Here is a 19,811-nt window from a genome sequence, read left to right on the forward strand (position 1 = left end):
AAGAAATAATTTCGTTTATAATAGTATCAGAAAGAATAGGAATAAATTTAATGAAAGAAGTGCAGGGCTTACATCCTGAAAACTACAAAATATTGTTGAAAGAAATAGAAGACTTAAATAAATGGAAAGACATCCTGTGTTCATGGCTCAGAGACTTAAATATTGTTGAGATAACAATACTCTCCAAGTTGATCTATAGATTCAGTGTAATCCCTATCAAAATCCTAGCTGGCTTCTCTGCACAAATGGCTAAGCTGATCCTAAAATTCACATGGAAATTGCACAAATAATAGAATAGCCAAATAAACCTTGAAAAACAGGGACAGAGTTGATGGATTCACCCTTCCTGGTTCAAAATTTATTACAAAGCTGCAGTAATCCAAAGAATGTGGTATAGACAAAAAGACAGATATATAGACCAATGTAATGGAATAGAGAGTTCAGGTATAAACCCTTACGTTTATGGCCAATAGATTTTTGACAAGTGTGACAAGAGAATTCAATTGGGGAGATTGTCTTTTCGATAAATGGCACCTGGACAGCTGGATATCCACATGCAAAAGAATGCGGTTGGACCTCTACCTCATACTATATACAAAAATTAACTCAAAATGCATCAACCTAAATGTAAGAGCTAAAACTATAAAAGTCTTAGAAGACAACATAGGGCTAAATATTTGTGACCTTAGGTTAGGCCATGGTTTCTTAGATAATGACACCCAAAACAGAAGTCAAAGGAAGAATAGATAAATTGGACCTCCTCAAAATGGGGCACAAAACTTTTGTGTTTCATAGGGCACTATCGAGAAAGTGATGACAGCTCATAGAATGGAAGAAAATATTTGGAAGCCATATACTTGTATCTAGAATACATCAAGAACTCTTACGATTTAAGAATGAAAAGCCAAATAACCCAGTTTAAAAAATGGGCAACATATTTGAATAAACAAGTGAATAGACATATTTTCGTATCTCTCCAAAGAAGAGAGATAAGTGGCCCATAAGCACATGAGAAGATGCTCAGTATTATTACTCACGAAGGAAATGCAAATCAAAACCACAGTGAAATAGCACTGCGCACCCACTAAATGGCTCTAATCAAAGATATGGGCAGTGATAGGTGCTGGCAAGGATGGAGAGAAATTGGAACTCTCCTCCATCGCTTGTGGGAAGGTAAAATGGTGTGGCCAATTTGGAAAAGAGTTTGGCAGTTCCTGAAAAAGTTAAACATAGAATTACCATATGAGCCAGAAATGCTACTCCTAGGTATTTACTCAAGAGAAACGGAACCATATATACACACAAAAACTTGTCCACAAATGTTTATAGCAGTATAATTCATAATAGCCAAAAATGGAAATAACCCAAATACCTACCAACTGATGAACGGATAAATAAATGTAATATATCTATACAATGGCACATTATTGAACTATGGGAAGAAAGGAAGTACTGACACAGGCTCCAACGTGGATGAACCTTGAAAACATCATGCTAAGTGAAAGAAGCCTTGCGAAAAGCCACATACTACATGATTCCATTTATATGAAATGCCCAGAATAGGCAAAATTACCAAGACAAATGATACAACAGTGGTTGCCAGGGGCTGGAGGCTGGGGTGGGTGGGGAGTGACTGCTGAGCCCCATATGGGCTTTCTTTGTGGTGATGAAAATTTTCTGGGGTTAATGATGTGCACGATTTTGAGAATATGCTAAAAGCCACTAACTTAAATACTTAAAAAAATGTTGACGAGCTGAATTCAGAGGCAAACAGCTTGAAAGATGCATTTCTTGGAATCTCTTACCGCCCAGAACTTTTGTTTCTCACTGACTCACCATTTCAGAAGAATCCATGGTTTTCTTACTCAGTTTTCCTGTGAAAGATGGTGTTTCCGGTTTCAGCAAAAGTACCAGCACTGATAATACCCAGTAAACATGTCGTCAGATGTCCTCTCAGCCTTGAGGTACAACATGACCGTGTCCAAGAAACGCCTTTAGTCGTTAAATACAGGACGTTATAGGTCAGAGGTCTTCTGACTGGGACTGGCCAGCTCACTGGCACTCTGGGGCACTTGTTTTATTTGCACATATATATTTTTGGACTCACTGTGACACAGCAGGAGCACTTCCCAAAGCCCCAGGTCTCCACACACACTTTCCTCTCCTCCCTCCACACTGCATTGTACACACACGTGCACATACACACGCACACAGTAGAACGAGCTAGCAGGGTCTCTATGTTCAGGAAGAAGAGAGGCGTGCACTGAAATGCCAGCGTTCGAAACCCCAGCATTTAGGACAAGATCTTCAGTATAACTGGAGACTGAGGACGGTGTCATCTTTGGACCCGGAGGCAGTGCAGCGTTGCTGTGACGGGCGCTTAGTGTCAACACCGGCCAGTCCTGGCTCTTTGGGAAGCTAACAGGATGCTGGTTTGGGGTTCCGTGCCCGCATCCAGGACACTGGGCACCCTGGGTGCAAGTGCAGCAGTGGTGAGGTCTGTTGGCATTTGAGCCTCTCTGCTCACCAGCCAGAGACGCCCCATTCTCTGCTGTTCCCAGGGAAGTTGCCATCCTAGCAGCCGCCAGAGGCCACTGGGGATCAAGGAGACAGCCACTCAGTAGATTTTTCTCACCACAGGCACAACCTTGCTGAGAACCCAGGAGTTGCAAGGTTCTTGGGCACCAGAACCAACTGGGACGCTTTCCTCATTCTTCTCCCGTGAAAGCTCTGGTTGGGACCTTGGCTCTCATTATGGCACAGGAGTCTTTTGTAGCCAGTCAGTGACATTTGATTCCAGCAGCGCCGCTGGCTACATGCCCCTCCACTCCCAGTCTCGTCCTGGAGAGTGTTTTCACAATCGCTTGCTCTTTCCCCAACCCAAGTCTGGAAGAAGGAGAGTGGGGGTCCAGGACGCTGCCTCGGGCTCGGTCATTTCTGTCCTCCTCTGGACCCCACTCCTAAGGTCCTCCAGCCACCTTTGCCCACAGTTTCAGGCCTGTTTACAAACCTAACGCATGCCTGGAGGTGCCGATAAATTGGAGTGTGCAGATTTTCTTCCGGAATGTTCCATTGTTCTGATGTTGAAAAGTGAAATGCGAACACTTGAGGACTCTGAGCCTTATTTCTTTAGGCCCTGAAAAAAAGTCTGTCACACCGTTTGGTCTCCCTTGGGGGATGGGTCTACGGGTTATGACTGCAGGAAGCTGCCTTTTAAGAAGATCCTGGTTTCAAAGTGCTCGACCGTTTGTGTTTAATTGTGATGAAATGCCCCTAAATGCAAAATGTGAATGCCTCGATTTTGTTCTACTTGGTGACTTCCTGTGGCACTTGCTGTCTGTGCTCATTGGTGAATGATGTGCCCGATAATGAGATGCCTGCTTCATTAGCTGCTTTATAAAAGGTGCACTTAATAAACATTTTTTTCCATAGATTGCTTTGCCTTCTTTCTTTAGCCTGAGAACAGTGACCATATCTGGTGGCTTACAGACTTGGATTTCTTTGCCGGCTTCCCTTGAATTGCCATAAATCTGCCTGATTATGACACAGGTGCATCTGAGCTGTGGCAGGTGCGGGGTTGTGGGGGGCAGGAGGGGACCTGGTCCCAATCTCTTGGGTCACAGGTACTCTCATTTATCAGAGTTCTGTCGGAAGATGCTCTAAGAGCCAGGAACAAACCTCTTGTACGGTGTAGCCACACCCACATGTGCCACTGTCTAACTCCGGACATAATGGAATTCTAGATTGTCACCTTGAAGGGACCCTAAGGCATATTTCTTCAAGTGGGATATGGGGGCCACCTGCAGAATCACAAGTGGTTTTGTGTTTGTTCCCGGGCTCCACTACTGAATCACAACCTGCGTCTTAAACAAGAGTCCCTGATGAGCTGGACGTTGCGTATGAGAGAGAGCAAAATGCCACCCCCTCCTCTGGCCCGTTTTCATCACGCCCCCAGCGTACTGTCCTGCCTGCTACTTCTCGGGGCCGGGGGTCCCCAGAAGGAACAACGCCTCAGACATACATGCATCTAGATGTGTGTCCTTTCTCCAGCCCCATGAGCTTCACGGGGGCTGGAGCACCTGCCGTAGCCTGGCCCTTAGAGAAGGAGAGCCAGCTTGAAAAATAGGAGTCAGGGTCAAGTCAGGTCACAGCAAATGCGGCGGTGGTCAAAAGTCTGCATAACCCAAGATTCTAAGTCTGAAACGGATGGCCTAACAATGTGAGAGACGTTTGATGGGGAGGCCCTTTGCGAGGGAGTAAGCGACGTTGGCTTTAAACCTGTCAGCGGGAGGAGCCTGGGCTCTGAGTCCACTTGAGAACATGAAGAGCCCCAGGTAGAGCAGAGAGCATTGCCTGGAACCACAGCACGAATGTGGCTAGCTGTGTACCTTTTGGCAAGTCTGCTGACCTCTCTGGGCGGTGACTTCCTTGTTTGCAAAAAGTAAGGGATGATGATGAAGTGTTCAGGAGGAAAATATACCAGTATCTGCAGCTTATTTAAAAATGCATAAAGAAAGGTGAGATTGGTGGATGAAAGATGAATGGCGATGCAACAAAGGAGGAGCAGTAAACTGTGAATCGTAGAACCTGGATAGCGGGTAGATAGGTGTTCACAGCAAATCTTTTCAACATCACCCTGTGTTTGAAAATGTCATACGAAGATACTCGAAAAAACGAAAATGGGTAAAAAGAGCTAAAGTGGACATTAGAGATCATTTCATGGATGACGAAACTGAGGCCAGAGCAGGCAACTAGGAGGAGAGGCAGAGGCAAGGCTGCCTGTGCCTTGTCTCTGGTTCATGTGCGGTTCCCTCTACCTCATTGCCCCCAGGACCCTTGGGTGCATGGGCGGGTGCCAGTGAGGTGATGCCTCTGAAAACAGGCCAAGTGTTTTGGAACCTGAATTTTATGAGACTTAAATGGGTGTTGCATGAAAAAAAAAAAAGGGTCAAATAGGGTTGGGGGCTATTGGCCTCAACAGCTTTCTTTTCTGTGGGACTTGTCAGAGCCTTTAATGTACTAATGTCTATTGAAAAATCTCTAAGAGAAATATGGAGCATTTTCCAAACAAATTTAAGCGCAAAAGCCACCCCCCTCCTTTTTCTGAGGACTTAGTTCTGGATAACACCCTTGGGGAAAGCATCCCTAAAGAATGTAAGATTTCTGGGGGTTTTGTTGTTTTGTTGCTGCTGAGTGTAGGTGGGCAGGAGGTGGGATATGTCCTTTCCATTGCCATTTAGTTCCATTTTATTTCCATGGTGAGTCCACATATGCTTGAACGGGGCCTTATGCCATCGTCACATCTGCGGGGCTGAGGGTGTACATGCCAAGAGGCGGTGCCAGGGGCTCAGTGTCTGAGCCAAAGGGGAGCTTTGAACCCAGGCCCTGCCCTCAGTGGTGCCCAGGGAGTATCACCTTCCCCTTTTAACCCAGCGGCCATTTTCTTCTGTGGGTGACCACTGGCTGGCCCAGGGGCAACAGAAATCAATAGGAAATAATCTCCCAAGGAACAGATACCCAGCAAACAAGAATTCCCAGAGAAACCAAAATCTGGTTCTTGCATTTGGCCGAGAGAAGGGCCGACCAGCTTGCCCCTCCTGCTTCTCAGGGCAGTGAAATATATTTCTGGAGCTGGTCAGGATGCAGACCCACCTTACGGACACATGCAAAACACAGCATTTCCCAGATGCAGCCGGATACCCTTTATTGGAGCCACCCTGCTAACGCCAGCAGTCACTGGTGGTTTCCTGGGGGGTAGGGGGTGCGTCCAGGTGGGAGCTGAGGGCTGGGTTATGCCGTTACAGTACAAGTGAATGCAAAGATTTGTGGTAGCTGCCTCTTAGCCAATGATCTTCCTGGCACCCGGTCATGGGGGGCATTGTGGTGGGGCAGGGGGCGGAGGGAAGGCCACTGCGCTTCCGTGGCGGGCTGCCTTTTCTCTCCGGCTTCCCTACTCTGTGTGCTCCCGTCTTGGGGGGAAGCAGCGGTCCCCAAGGAGAAAGAGCTTGCCGGCAGCCCCGCAGAGCCCGATGGTGGGGCCAGCCCAGCCGGGCTCCCCTGCCCCGCCACCCCTGCTGCCCACCCGGTCTCACACTTCTTTCCGCAGCATCACCTTGATGTTGCTGCAGACCTGGCCCAGGGCAGCGAAGATCGGGTTGCAGAAGGTGCGGATGCAGAGCGAGTAGATGTGGCTGATGCACTGGATCTCGATCAGGTAGCTCTTGATGCAGGGCACCACCGCCCAGATGTGGCAGAAGGAGATGCAGGCGAACAGGAAGCCCCAGAGCAGGGCCAGCGGGACCCCCAGCAGCGTGGACAGCAGGCGGTAGCACCAGTACTTGGAGACGGTGAAGGTGGTGTAGCTCACCTTCCACACGCCATCAAAACTGTAGGTGCCCACGGGCTCCGCGATCACGTCTTCGAAATCCACCTGCAGGGGTGGGAGGGGGAACCCTCAAGTCACAGCAGCCACCCACTTCTCAAGCGTCAGAACCCCCTGGGGGGCTTGTTAAACCAGGTGGCTGGGCCCCACCCCCTGGGATTCTGACCCCAGTGAGTCCAGGGTGGGGCCTGAGATTCTGCATTTCTGACAAGTCCAGGTGATGCTGATGCTGTCCCAGAGCAGTGAGGCACAAGAGCCAGTCCACTTCTCTCTCTCACGCGTGGATCAGAGGCCCCCAGGAGTTGAGTAACTTACTAACAGAAACTAAGTTAGAGGCAGGCCATGAGCCGTGGCTCTGGAATTCTGTTATTTTGTGATCCTAGGAAACTGGACAGTCAGTCACCCTGGAAAGATGTACCGGGTACCTGCCGATAGGATGATGGACAGGCAAAGGTTCCTGCCCTCCTGGAGCTTATGGCAGGCAGTTACACCACAGTGACCAGTGCTCCGGTAAGGGAAGGACAGGCCGTGTGCACCCACAGGGTGACATTTAACTTAGCCTGGGTGTAAGGCTTCCTGGAGGAGGTGACATCTAGCTAACCTGATACCTAGAGGTAGCCAGGGCGAAGGATGAGTTGTGGGCTGGAAAAGAGCGTTTGGGTCACCAGCTGCTACGACCCAGTGGGATAGACAGTGTGTGCTCTTGGGGAGATGTAGGTGCTTCTGGAAGGCCAAGCACAGGCCCAGGCCGGAGGGAGGCTGGAGAGGCTAGGCGGGGCAGGCATGAGGGCTTGAGTGCAATGAGAGCCACTGAGGGCTTTTGCACACGGTGTGGCTCGGCTGGATCTGAGCTTTTTTTCAGTTGAGGTATAATTGACATCTAACATTATATTCATTTCAGGTGTTCAACAGAATGATTTGATTTTGTATATGTAGGGAAATGATCACCGCACTGAGTGCAGTTAACATGTGTCGCCACACATAGTTACGTATTTGTGTGTGTGATGAGACCTTTTATGACTACTCTCTTGGCACCTTTTAAATAGACGCTACATACAGTATTGTTAACTGTAGTCACCATGCTCTACTTTACATCCCCAGGACTTACTTATCTTGTAACTGGAAGTTTGCTCTACTTTACATCCCCAGGACTTACTTATCTTGTAACTGGAAGTTTGCTCTACTTTACATCCCCAGGACTTACTTATCTTGTAACTGGAAGTTTGCACCAGTTGAGCCCCTTCACCCATTTCACCACTCCTCTCCCCGCCTCTGGAAACCACCAGCCTGTCCTCTGCATCTCTGATCTGAGCTTTGAGAGGCTCATTCTGGCTGCCGCAGCTGTGAGGATGCACGTGGGGGGCGAGTTGGGAGCCCCGCCGAATCCCGCCCGCTTTGGGGTCTTGGAGGTGTTTAGAGGGAGGTGCAGAGGCCTGAGAGCTGTGTTAGGATCCGGCACGTGGTGAGGTGAGGGCCGCGCCACCCTGGCTGGTGGAGGCATCTGGTGTCTGTCCTGGTATCAGGACACAGGCTTTGCTCTCCCCACGCTGGTCCTGCAGCGACCTCAGACCTTCCTCTGCCGCTGCCCACCCCATCCCTCCTTTGCAGCTGCGAGGAGGAACGGGGGCATTCAGAGAATCCTGCTCACGTATCCCACGAAATGGTGATGGAGGCCCCATTGGGGAAGACGGAAGAAATACAAAAGATTGCTTTCTTCCAAGTCACTTAACTTTTCGCTAATCTCTGCTGTGCATTAAGCACCGTCATAGCTACTTTCTCATATGTGACTTCATTTAGTGGCACTGAGCCTTAGCCGTCTTGTCTGTAACATGGGGGCTGTGTGTTCCTGGGCTGTTTTCATAGTAGTTGGTTGAATGAATGCATGAATGGATCAGACTAATTGGCGGGGGGAGTGGGGACCAGTGATGCCAGAGCTCAAACTTCAACTCTCAAGTGAACCGTTTTCCCACTGTTGGAGGGGAAGGGGATTCTCTCTACGCCTAAAGTTATTATTAAAATTACTTTTTCTTATAACATAGCCACACTGCAGAAAGTTAAGGGAATAGCAAAAACAAAACACAAGCATCTCCCATGTGTATTTCTCTAGTACTGAAATTATTATCGCTTTGGTGTTTTTCTTTCCAGTGTAACTCTTTTGGTGGGGGGAAGTGGACATGACCATGTTGTATGTCCAGTGTTGAGCCCTGTTCTTCTCATGTGGCTGGATTCTGAGCTCCTGTGCCAGGCCTCAGGGCCTTGGTTCCCCCCGGAGACAGCTGAGGATGCAGCCCCACCCTGGGGGTGGTACGTTGATGGGGAGCAAAGTTCACGGGGTGAGATTTCAGGCTGCAGGCGATGTTCAAAAGCTGACTTGGGTGGGCAGAGGTCCTTCCGGGACCCGCTCGTAAATCTCAACCTCCAGCTTTCTCTCTGCAGGGGTTTAGCGGAGGTCACATAACCTCTCATATGGCCCCCTGGATGGAAGGGAAGGGCTGGAAGGAAGAATATGAATATGGTCCTCATCTCCTTGGAAAGGATGGCACTTCTCCCTGGAGGGCTTCTTGGAGATGGAGGTGGTGGCTGGCTGGGAATTTGGGGGGCTGGGGGTTCAGAGGCAGAGATGCAGGAGTAGTGTGCTGGATGTTTGGAAAAGAAGGCCCAAGGTGCTTGGGGAACGTCCCATGGCTTTGGAGAGTGGATGGAAAGGGCTGGCATCTTTCTACATCTGGTCTATATGGGCAGAAATCCAGAGCTGCTGTTGCTTGCAGATCCAGGAAGCTGGGGACTATAGGCCCTGGGGGACCATTCCAACGTTGACCTGGTACATGCACCATGATTGTGGAGATTCAGTCAAACCCCCAGGGCCTGGATCCTGCCGACTGAGCTGTTCTGACCTCTGAAGCCCGCCCCTCCCCTATCATGGCCGTGCCCGGCCTGTGCCTGATGCCTCCTAGCACCCGGGCTGGGCTCTGGATCCTGGTGTGGCCCCAGGAACCTGGGCAGCTGAGGGAGGCCTTTGGGCGGAGGCGTGCTCCCTGCCTTTATCCAGCAGGCTCTCCCTCCTTGCTCCTCTCTTCCATTCAGCGCCTGGGGCCTCTACTGCCCCTCCTGTGGCTGTTCCTTAGGACCGAGTCTCCCCACTCACAGATGACCCAGCCCTGCCTCCTCACGTCCAGCTGGGCAGACAGGTGCATCTGGGCGTCCTGATTCTAATCTAAGCTCTTCACGCGGCCCCAGCCAGGGTCAGACCCCGAGGCAGATGCCGGCTCTCAGGGAGGGTGACTGTCCCCTCTGAGGTCTGGTCCTTTTTGGCCAGAGAGACCTGCCCCAGGGCAGGGCCCCCAGCCCCTTCTTCGCGGCCACCCACTCTGCTCCAAGCAGGCAGCAATTCCCCTGCCCCTCGGCAGCCCAGCCTGCTTTGTTCACTTATTTCAGCGTATTCCTCCATTCAACACGTTTGATGATTTGTGTCTGGCCTCTAAGAGGCGACAAAGTGGAAAAGAGCCCTTGACTGAAGTCACACTGCTGAGGTTTGAGTCCAGCTCTTCCTCTTATTGGCTCTGTGACCTTCAGCAAGTGTCTTAGCTTTCCTATGCCTCGTTTTCTTAGATTGATTTCATTAGGTTTATCGGAGAATTGAATAAGATACATGTAGATACTCAGAACATTGCCTGGCACAGAATCCCTGATCACTAATTGTTAGCTGCTGATAGCTGTTACAGAGCGCTTTCTTCAACCGGAAGCTAAGGTCCCAAAGGTGGGTTTGCACACCAGCGCAGTTGCTGATCTGATGAGTGACTTGGGCACATAACCTCTTTGAGCTTCATTTCCTCAACTGTAAAATGTGTTTGCTACTTCTTACAACCCTGCTATGAAGAATAGAAGTAAATTGCTTTTCCATCTATCCATTTCCCACCATCTGTTCATTTACCCATCCATCTATCTATCCATTCTCCCATCCATCCACCCGCCTATCCATCCATCCATGGATCCCTCAGTCTATCCATATGCGTCCATCCATTCATATCCATCTACCTATTTATCAGCCTCTCCATCCATCCATCCTCTTATCCATGCATCCATATCCATCCACCAATTCATATCCATCCATCCATTCATCCAAACAAATATTTATCAAGCACCCACTTTGTGCTGGGCACACCTCCTCTTGGGCAATGCTTAGTACAATACATGGTAGCTGCCCAGTGACAGTAATCGTTTGTTCACTTGCTCTGAAGTTCCTATGAAAATATATCTCAGAAAAGCTGTTGACACCCAGATCATAAGTACGACAGTTCTCCAACCTACCTGGTCATAAATGAGTGTGTGCATGCGTACTTAACCTGCGCCGATAAGATGGATGGGGTCCTCTTTTCCCTCCTTTTCTGCTATGGTAATAATCCTGCCCCCAAGGATCTCTCTGTTATGTCTTTTAATGATTTTTTTTTTTGCACAAGGCAGAAGCTGTTGTTGGTGGCATTTGAATTATTTCCAGTAATTGCCTTAGGCACTGTGCACAGGGCAACTGCTCCGTTGTCTGTGAATGTGAAAATATGCTCTCAGAGGGACAGGTAGTCCTGGGAGGAGGAGGCCGTTCCTAATCAGGACTGAGCACTGAGACCGCTATCTGGTCACCGCACTAGTTTGGGGAGATATTTATAAGGCCCGGCTCAGGCAGCCCTAGGCGGACGCGCCAGTGTATCAGAGGCGCACGGTGACTTCATTTCTTAATTCGTTTCCGGAGGTGGAGGGGAGATGGCTGCTTCTGCGAGTGTAGGGCAGGGGGCTCGGGCCGTGGGCGGAGCCGCAGGGCTCCGTGTGCAGCTGGAGGCGGGGCTGGCGGTGCGAAGGGGAGAAAGGGGCTGCTGGTAAGGTTGGTGTCCCCTTCTCTGGCATATTTATTTTTGGAACAGCAAGACAGCCAGTTGATTCATCGGAACCGGCCAGCGCCGCTCCCGCCGTCCCCAAGAGGGCGGGGAAGGTGCAGGACAGCAGAGCCAGCGCTGCCGGCGGTTGAGGGGAGGGCAGACGCCACACCCCCTTCAAAAATGCCTCCCCCGCATTCCTGCGTGACTCAGGCCTTGGGCATCCAGGGCCCTGCGCAGTTCAGACAGGCGCTCTGTGGGTGGGGGGAACGGCTCTCGGCAGGGGGACATATCTGGGTCCAGTTTCCACTTGCCCAATCACTGTGTGATTTGGGGCCTGGTGCTTGCCCTCTCTGGGCCTCTGTTTTTTTGTTTGTTTGTTTTAACTCTACCGAGAGGATTGGACCAACATTCCTAGTGACACGGAGTTAGTTTCGGAGTTAAGACCCAAAGGAGTGGCTTAGCTTTGTTGGGTCTTGGTTTTCTCACCTATTACCTTGCTATTTAAAGAGTGGTCCACAGTCACTGCCCCCTTCCCAACAAGGCAAGTACAGAAGTTGAGAATAGGCATTTGGAAATAGTCACAGTGATTTGAGCCAATAATTTTATGTCTGTTGATTCTAATAATAATAAAAATTGGAGCTTACATTGTCAATGCCTATTTTTCACTTCATCTCTCTAGTAGTTAATTTTTATTGACTTTTTATTGACACTCTGGTGTACAACAGATTGGAATAATAATAATAAAACTGGCCTTTCACCCAGATAGCCTGAGAAGCACTGGCCTGTAAAGTTAAAGCTAAAATGAGGTGATAGCTGCAGAATAGCTGAGAAATGGCAAAGCTCTGCTTCCTGTGTTATAATTGGTAATAACGTGAAAAGATGCTCAACATCACTAATTATCAGAGAAATGCAAATCAAAAGTACAATGAAGTATCACCTCACAGCAGTCAAAATGGCCATCATCAAAAAGTCTACAAACAATAAATGCTGGAGAGGGTATGGAGAAAAGGGAACCCTCCTATGCTGCTGGTGGGAATGTGAATTGGTAACAGCCACTATGGAGAACAGTATGGAGTCCCTTAAAAACTAAAAACAGAGCTACCATATGATCCAGCAATCCCACTCCTGGGCATATATCTGGAGAAAACCATAATTTGAAAAGATACATGTACACCAGTGTTCACTGAAGCACTGTTTACAATAGCCAGGACATGGAAGCAATGTAAATGCCCACTGAGGAATGGATAAAGAAGATATGGTACCTATATATTTATATAATGGTATATTACTCAGCCATAGAAAAGAACAAAACGATGCCATCTGCAGCAACATGGATGGACCTAGAGATTGTCATACTGAGGGAAGTAAGTCAGACCCGGAAAGTCAAATACCATATGATACCGCTTATATGTGGAATGTAAAAAAATGGCACAAATGAACCTATTTACAAAACAGAACTAGAGTCACAGATGTAGAAAACAATCTTATGGTTACCAAGGGGGAAAGGGGGCAAGGGATAAATTGGGAGGTTGGGATTGACATATACATACTACTATCTATAAAATAGATAACTAATAAGGACCTACTGTATAGCACAGGGAACTCTACTTAATACTCTGAATGACCTATATGGGAAAAGAATCTAAAAAAGAGTGGATGTGTGTATATGTATAACTGATTCACTTTGCTGTACGCCTGAAATGAACACAACATTGTAAATCAACTGTACTCCAAAAAAAATAATTAAAAAAATAGAATTCTATACAATCTGGGATAACCATAGTAACGCCCACAATTTGGCCCTTGTAGGTGTCGGTTTCTGGCCATGTCTTATATCCAGCATTTCGCCCAGCCTGTAAGGGACAAGCAGGGGTGGAGCCCACGCTGGCCTGACACCAAAGCCTGAGCCTGAATTTCCCCTGCTGTCTCCCTGATCAGGGTCATCGCAGGACCGGGTACCTCAGCAGCAGGTGAGGCAAGAACGCAACACAGGCTGGTTCTGAGGGCAGGAAGAGGGGGGCCAGGGATTAGTGGGATCTTGGGGTCCAGGGCATCCTACAGGGGGTGCCTGGAGTACCTGGCCTGAAGGTAAGGACACGGGTTCATATAAAGGAACTGTGAAGAGACCAAGATAACAGAGGGTGACCGGGGTGGGGGGGGGCAGTGAAGGGATCCACCAGAGGAGTCCCCATCAGATCTCAGTGAGCCCTGTCCCTTGCCCGTCTCTTCCCTTCCCTCCCTGCCCTCTTAGTCTCTGCCTTCGGGAAGGCTGGTGCGGTGGACTGGAGAGCAGTAGGAATGGCCCTGGGTTGAGTTGTAGGCTTGGCTGTGCACCAGCTTCTGGGGGGAAGTTAGCTAGTCTCCAAAGATGATCCCAGATTGGTCATGCCTCTCAGCACAGAGTCTCAGCCCATAGCGAGTCTGGGCTTGCTCTGTGACGCACTTTAACCACCAGAATGCTGTAGAGGAGATGCTGCTGCAGCTGCGTGAGAGGCCGCCAGTGAGACCAGCAGAGCTGCCCAACTGAGGCTGCTCAGCCCACAGAACTGAGAGCCTCCAAGGCTTGTTGCTTTAAGCATCGAGTTTTAGGGTGATTTGTCACACAGCAGTGGATAACTGATATGCTGTGTCTTTAGGGGAAACTGGTGACAACTCTGGACTACGGGTTTGTCTTCTATAGGACAAGGGGGACTTGTTTGTACTTTAAAGTACAAAACATTCACCGGCCCTGCCTTATAAAATTTCTGGTGTCAGGGCCCAGAAATCTGCATTTTCACAAGCTCCCCAAGTGGACGTTTTTAAAAACTCTAGTTGATACACAGGAGTCCCTATAACACTGTTGTAAATACCTCAGTGTGAGTTAATCCAGTGTATAGCCCTTCTTAGAGGTACTTGCCAGGGGTACTTTCCAAAATGAAGGAATTGCCAATGGGGAATGCCTGGCAGGTCATGACCTTTCCTAATTCAGCCTCAACTTGCCCCTTCTGCCTCCTCTCCCACAAATTCCCTTTCAGATGCTCCTAGTCCCATTGTTCGCCTGCAGACAGCGTAGCAAAGAGGTTTCGCCTGTGGGCCAACTCAGCCTGGCTCATGGTCCATGGCTTCCTGGAAACGTGCTGTGATCCATTAGTAATGTCTGCCACAGACATAGGCAGGGGAGTGGCAATACCCGTTCCTCACGTTTTCCGCCTCTGCCCATCATTCTTCTCTACGTTGTGGCCTTTGCTTGTTTGGTTCCCTCTTCTTGGAAAGCCTGATGCCCCCTTTCCACATTTTACATTTTTCCTATTATTTATGCACCTTGGATACCACCTCTCCATGAAGCTGGTGCCTCGTTTTCCCAGATGAAAGTGATGTCTTCCTCCTTCCCATGACCCTTCATCTGGCACTGATTTAAGGCATTTCGCACCTCCTCCTGTGCATTCTCATTGTTTTTAGTCTCATCTTCTCTGTCTGTTGGAATTCTTGGATTCTTGGAATCTGTTGGATTCTTCTCAAGAGGAAGCACCAGGTCAGTTTCATCTTTGTGAAACAGGGCGTCCAGATGGGCCCACACTGGGAGCAGAGTTTGGAGACCTTGGGGGAAGGAGGGTTACTGGGTCCTCTGGGTGTTTGTTAGCCTAAGCTGAGAGGCAGAAGGTGCTGTCTGTGTGCTTTTCGGAAGGGGGAGGGTCTTGTGGCAGATGTGGGTTGGAGGTAGGTGGGAACTAGTGTGATGGGCTGGGGTCAGGTCTCTTCCTCGGCCCTGGTTGAAGAGCCGGCTCTGAGTGCCTGAGGGGAGAGTGGTTGAAACCAGAAGCTGCCTGCCGCTGGGTTCAGGTGTCCCTGCTCTAGGGCCCGGCTGCCTAAGTGTGAGTTGGGGAGGGGGAGGGATGTCGATGAGAAAGCCCTGAGACCTCTCACAAATAACTGGTGGACTTTGGGGTGGGACTGGGGCCCTGCAGGAATGCACGAGGAAGGGGCTGGAGGCTTTGCAATCTGGGTCTGAAGGGAATGGTGTCCTCGCTGACCACCTGGAGTGCCAGGGACTGCTGGCCTCCTTTCCCGCCCCCCCGAGAGCCTAGCATGGGCCCTACACGCAGTGGGTCTCACTTGCTCATTGCCACGTCCTCTGCGACAGCACAGTGCCTGGAACGGAGCAGGCGCGCAGGAATGACTCGTGGAATCGATGTTCCATGAATGGTGGTGATGGTGGGGGTGAAGGGAATGAGGCGAGCCTCCCCTCTTCCCAGGCCCGGCCCGGAGCTGGGAGACTACAGTCAAGTCTGCCGGGCTGTGCGGGGCTCTCCCTCTGCTGTTGGCACTCACTTTCCAGCCTGGGTTCACGGGTAGCACCAGGCCTTGCTCAGGGAAGTTTGGGAACGTTTTGACTCTAGAAATCCAGAGGGATCCCCTCCTTCTGCTGAGGGTCAAGTCCAAGGACCCGGGGGGCGCGTCTCCTGCTCTTCACCCTTGTCTTTCCTGTGTGAAACCTCAGCAGCTGGCGGTGGAGGGAACGGGTCTCCCTTTTCTCCACCCGGCCTCTGTCTACACTAGGGACTCAGGCCCAGAGAGGGAAAGGGATTTGCCCAGGGTCACACAGCAAGCTAGAGTCAGGGCTGGGACTAGACTTGGGTCTCTGTAGCCTGTCTTACTCTACCGTCTTACGGCATCATTCTCACACACGTGGAGCCTGTTACCACATATGACACCACCCCAACGGGAGCCTTTCCAGCCTTCATCTTGGCCTGACCTTGTTTCTCTTTCTCTCCATCTGTGTCCCCCTCACCCCCTCGGTCCCTTGTCCTCCCCCCCGCCCCCCGGTCCTTTCCCTGGTCGATGAAAGACATCCAGGTGACCCGAAGGCCAGCCTGTTCAGATGGACCTCTCTCTTTCAGCCACGCTCTCTCCCATTTCTTCCTTTTCTTCATTCTTTCACATCCCATCACACCAACCTGAAGTCTTCTAGAACCTGTCTGTGGTATTTATCTGGTTCTGTTTTAGAATCCCTGTTCTAAATTTCAAAACGTTTTCATCTCTCACGCATTAAAAATGAGAGAAAAAGTCAAATAAGTTCCCAAACCAGGGAATGTCCAGTAAATACACCAAATAATCATCTCCTCTCGACAAGAACATTTGTGGGCCTTTTGCTTCACCTTTGAGGCATGGTTTTCTGGGGCTCAGGGCCTCCGGGAGAGGGTAGCTCCCAGCCCCCTGGGAGGCTGCATAAGCAGCTGTATCTGTGTGGCCGCCCCCATTGCTCCCTTGGATTATAATCTAGGCCTCGAGCCTGGAGCCAGCTCTCTCCTGGCTCACTGGGACCCAAGAGCCTCTCTCCACTTGTCACCTGCTGCGGGATCCTTCAGAAAACACATTCTCCCTTAGGGTCCTCTTTTGCATTCCCACAGCCGGCTAGGGCCCACCAGAGGGGAACCTGAGTGTCAACACCAGCCCTGGCTTAGCTCTCTTGTCCTGCAAGCTCCTCCAGGCTCCTAATCAGCTCACATTTGCACACCCTTGCTGTGTGCCAGGGACGCTGTTAGGCATTTTCAAACCTCTTATCTCATGCAATCCTCTCGGTCTATTTCTATTGCACAGCGCTGCTCTGAGATCCATTTACCCTGGGGGAGTAAATTAGGCTCATTTTACAGGGGGTCCAGTGTCATTGTTTTTAAGTAGAGGGGTCTGGATTTGAAACCACATCTGTTAGTGTCAAGTCTGGGACCATTCCGTCTAGATCGCACTGCACAAACCACGACAAATACTGTTTGACGTTTGTATGGTGCTTTTCAGTTTGGAACGTTCATTCCCTAATTTCGCCGCACTTCCCAAACTGTGCTGTGATGACCCTCTCTGCACCACAAATGATATTTATAAATACAATAATAGCATAATGTGAGCTGTTACAGGGAAATGCCCTGAGTGAAGTGAGGGCACAGAGGAAGGAGCTCCTGATTGCTTGGAGGAGTTGGGGAAGGCTTCCTGAGCAGGTGACATTTGAATCAGGTCTCGAAGGCTGAGTGGGCATCCACCACGTGGAGGAGAGGAGGCTGGCTGCTGGCAAAGACACAGGAGTGTGTTCCGGTTGGTGTGGCCAGTTCCCGGCATGGGAGCTGGAGGTGGAAGAGGAAGGTAGGGGCCAGATGTGCTGGGGTTCGAATGCCATGGGGGGAAGTTAGACTCATGCAGCATGGGAGGTGTCCCACTGAAGGTGACCACGCAGGGCTGTCCTTTAGAACAAGCCCTTAACCCTGCTGTCTAATCCAGTGGCCTTGAGCTATGTACAAGCACTTGACCTGTGGCTGGTGCAACTGAAGGATTCTAAATCGTGTTTAATTTTAATTGAAATGTAAAAACTGATAGTTAATTCTGTTATTGGGAAACTTGTAAGAATGTTTGGCACAGTTTGGCACAGTTTGTGAATCAGTTTTCAACTGTTCATTATATGAAATCTAAAGACAGAAGGGTTTCTCATAAAAACTTTGGAGTCTGAACTGAGATGCATCCGACATCTCAGATACACACTAGATTTTGAAGATGAAGAAAGGTTATACAATTGTTCACTGATAATTGTTTTGTAGTGATTACACGTCGAAATGATACTATTTTGGACATACTGGCTTAAATGAGAAATATCTTGAAAATTAATTTTACCTGTTTGTTTTTCCTTTTTAAAGTCATGGCTGCTAGAAAACTTAAAATGACATAGGGTGATTGTATAATGGGTCGCATTATATTTCTACTGGACACCGCTGGTCTGTGATTCTGATGTATTCAGAGCACCCGGGAGGCCCCCGTACCTGCCCTTTTAAGGGCCCTTCCAGTGACTTTGATGCTGGTTGGTGGGTACCCTTCTCCCAGGAATTCTGCTGTAGTAAGATCCCTGTGGCTACCGGGTGGAGGCTGGACTGAGGGGTGGCCCTGGAGGCAGCCAGGTTGCTGATGGCATCGGGTGAGGAAAGAGGCCTGACTCAGGCATGGCCGTGGGGGACACTACCTGAAGGCAGGGTAACCCTCATACAAGATTCCCTTTCAGGGGTCCCGGTGCCCTCTGAGAGGCCTCTGGCCTGGCCTGGCTGCTGAACGTGCGTCAGGCCAGGAGCAGGCATGAGTGCTGGGTACAGCCCCCCAGGCTGGGGCAGCAGGGGCCCCTGCAGGGGGCCAGCAGCCCTGATGGAAACCGCCCTCTGGGGATTAACCCCGCTCCCACTGTGGAGACTGCAAAATGCCCCTGGCATGGAAAGGGCCCAACTTGGCCACCTTGTCTGTCCCCAGCCGAGGGCCAAGAGCACACGGGAAGAGCTACGGAGTTGTAAAGAGTTTCCTTTGCGACTCGCCTGCCCCGCCCCGGTCGATGGTCCTGTATGTGCAGGCGATTCTTTGCTCTTGTTGACACTAAAGGCTCTTTGGGGGTACAAGCTGGTTTGTGGGACGTGGGGTGGGGGGGATTTGGAGAAGACAGAGGAACAGGCCTCTTTCCAGGGAAGCCGATTGCGCGGGAGCAGACCCTGCCCCTTCCAGCACCCAACCTGGCACCCTGCAGGCGGGGGGCGCCGGGGCCCTCGAGCCTACCTTCACTATGTCCTCGTTAATGTTCTTGGGGTCCCGGTTCACCAGGTCGATCTCCTTGAAGTGAATGTCCTTGACGATCTGGGCCTCCAGGTCTGTGTGCTCCTCAGCCATCATCGTGGAGCTGGGTGACCTGCGGGAGGAGATCGCAGCCGTGTGGCCAGCGGGGCTGAAAAGACCTGGGGCAGGGACACCAGTGTCCCCAGACTTGTGCCCCTGGTGGCTAAATAGGCCCCACCCAGCATGCCGGCTGACAGCTGTCCCGCATAACTTCAGCCTGCCGCTGGCTGAAGGCTCCGGTGGCAGGCCTCCAAGCTAAAATTAAGACTGGAGCCCTGCAGGAAGGCCCAGCGCTCCTTAAAGGGGGCTGCACGGGCGCTGGGCCTCGTGCACGAGCCAAGGGCCTGGTGTCTCCTGGTGCCCCCGTGGTTGGCTGCCGGTATTTGGTATTTGGCTGCTGGTATTTGGACCCTGGTATTTGCATTTGGGCTCCTGTGGGAAGGAGGTGGGCTCAGCCCCCAGCTCAACCTCTTGCTGGGTGTGTGAGCTTGGGCACACCTCGCCTCTCTGGGCCATCATGTCCCCACCTGTAAAATGGGGCCATAATAATAACGATCGGGGCTCTGTCTACCCTTGTGGAAAGGAGGAGATGAGCTCGTGGGAGAAAAGGCTTCGGAACAGAAATGCTCCCTGGTGGGGATTCTCGTTGGAGCAGGTGGTACCTGCCCTGCTGTTTGGTGGCCTGAAGCAGGCTTGTCCAAGGCAGGGGCTTTTATTTTTCTCTCTCTCTCACATAACACAAATAGGTAGTTCAGAGCTACTGTGGTGGCTCCATGACGTCATCAGGCACCAGCCCTCCATCTTTCTGTTCTGCTCTTCTCCTACCAGAGATCTTGGGGATTTTTTGGAATCGTTTCCAAAAAGGGCAGTGTGATCTCAGGATGCATAAATAGAGATATATCATCTAGAATAATGGAGGTGACCAAGCTACCAAACTCTGCACTGGTCAGACT

General features: G+C 50.4%; 1 protein-coding gene across 1 annotated transcript; it reads right to left on the minus strand.

The window, feature by feature from the left end:
* Positions 1–6,041: 6,041 nt before the first annotated feature.
* Positions 6,042–18,999, minus strand: CAV3 (caveolin 3). The gene is made up of 2 exons (XM_082638493.1): positions 18,802–18,999; positions 6,042–6,430 (listed from the first exon to the last, which is right to left on the minus strand). Exons 1-2 carry the CDS (start codon positions 18,913–18,915, stop codon positions 6,089–6,091), a joined length of 456 nt encoding a protein of 151 aa, XP_082494619.1. The 5' UTR covers positions 18,916–18,999; the 3' UTR covers positions 6,042–6,088.
* Positions 19,000–19,811: the final 812 nt, after the last annotated feature.

The sequence above is a fragment of the Mesoplodon mirus genome (genome assembly GCF_964341445.2).
Source record: "Mesoplodon mirus genome assembly, chromosome: 12".
Classification (NCBI taxonomy): Eukaryota; Metazoa; Chordata; class Mammalia; order Artiodactyla; family Ziphiidae; genus Mesoplodon; species Mesoplodon mirus.

Coding starts and splice junctions, on each gene's coding strand:
- CAV3 (XM_082638493.1), bottom strand. CDS start 18,915: ATGATGGCTGAGGAGCACACAGACCTGGAGGCCCAGATCGTCAAGGAC. Junction 6,431..18,801: donor TTAACGAGGACATAGTGAAG/GTAGGCTCGAGG, acceptor CCACCCCTGCAG/GTGGATTTCGAAGACGTGAT.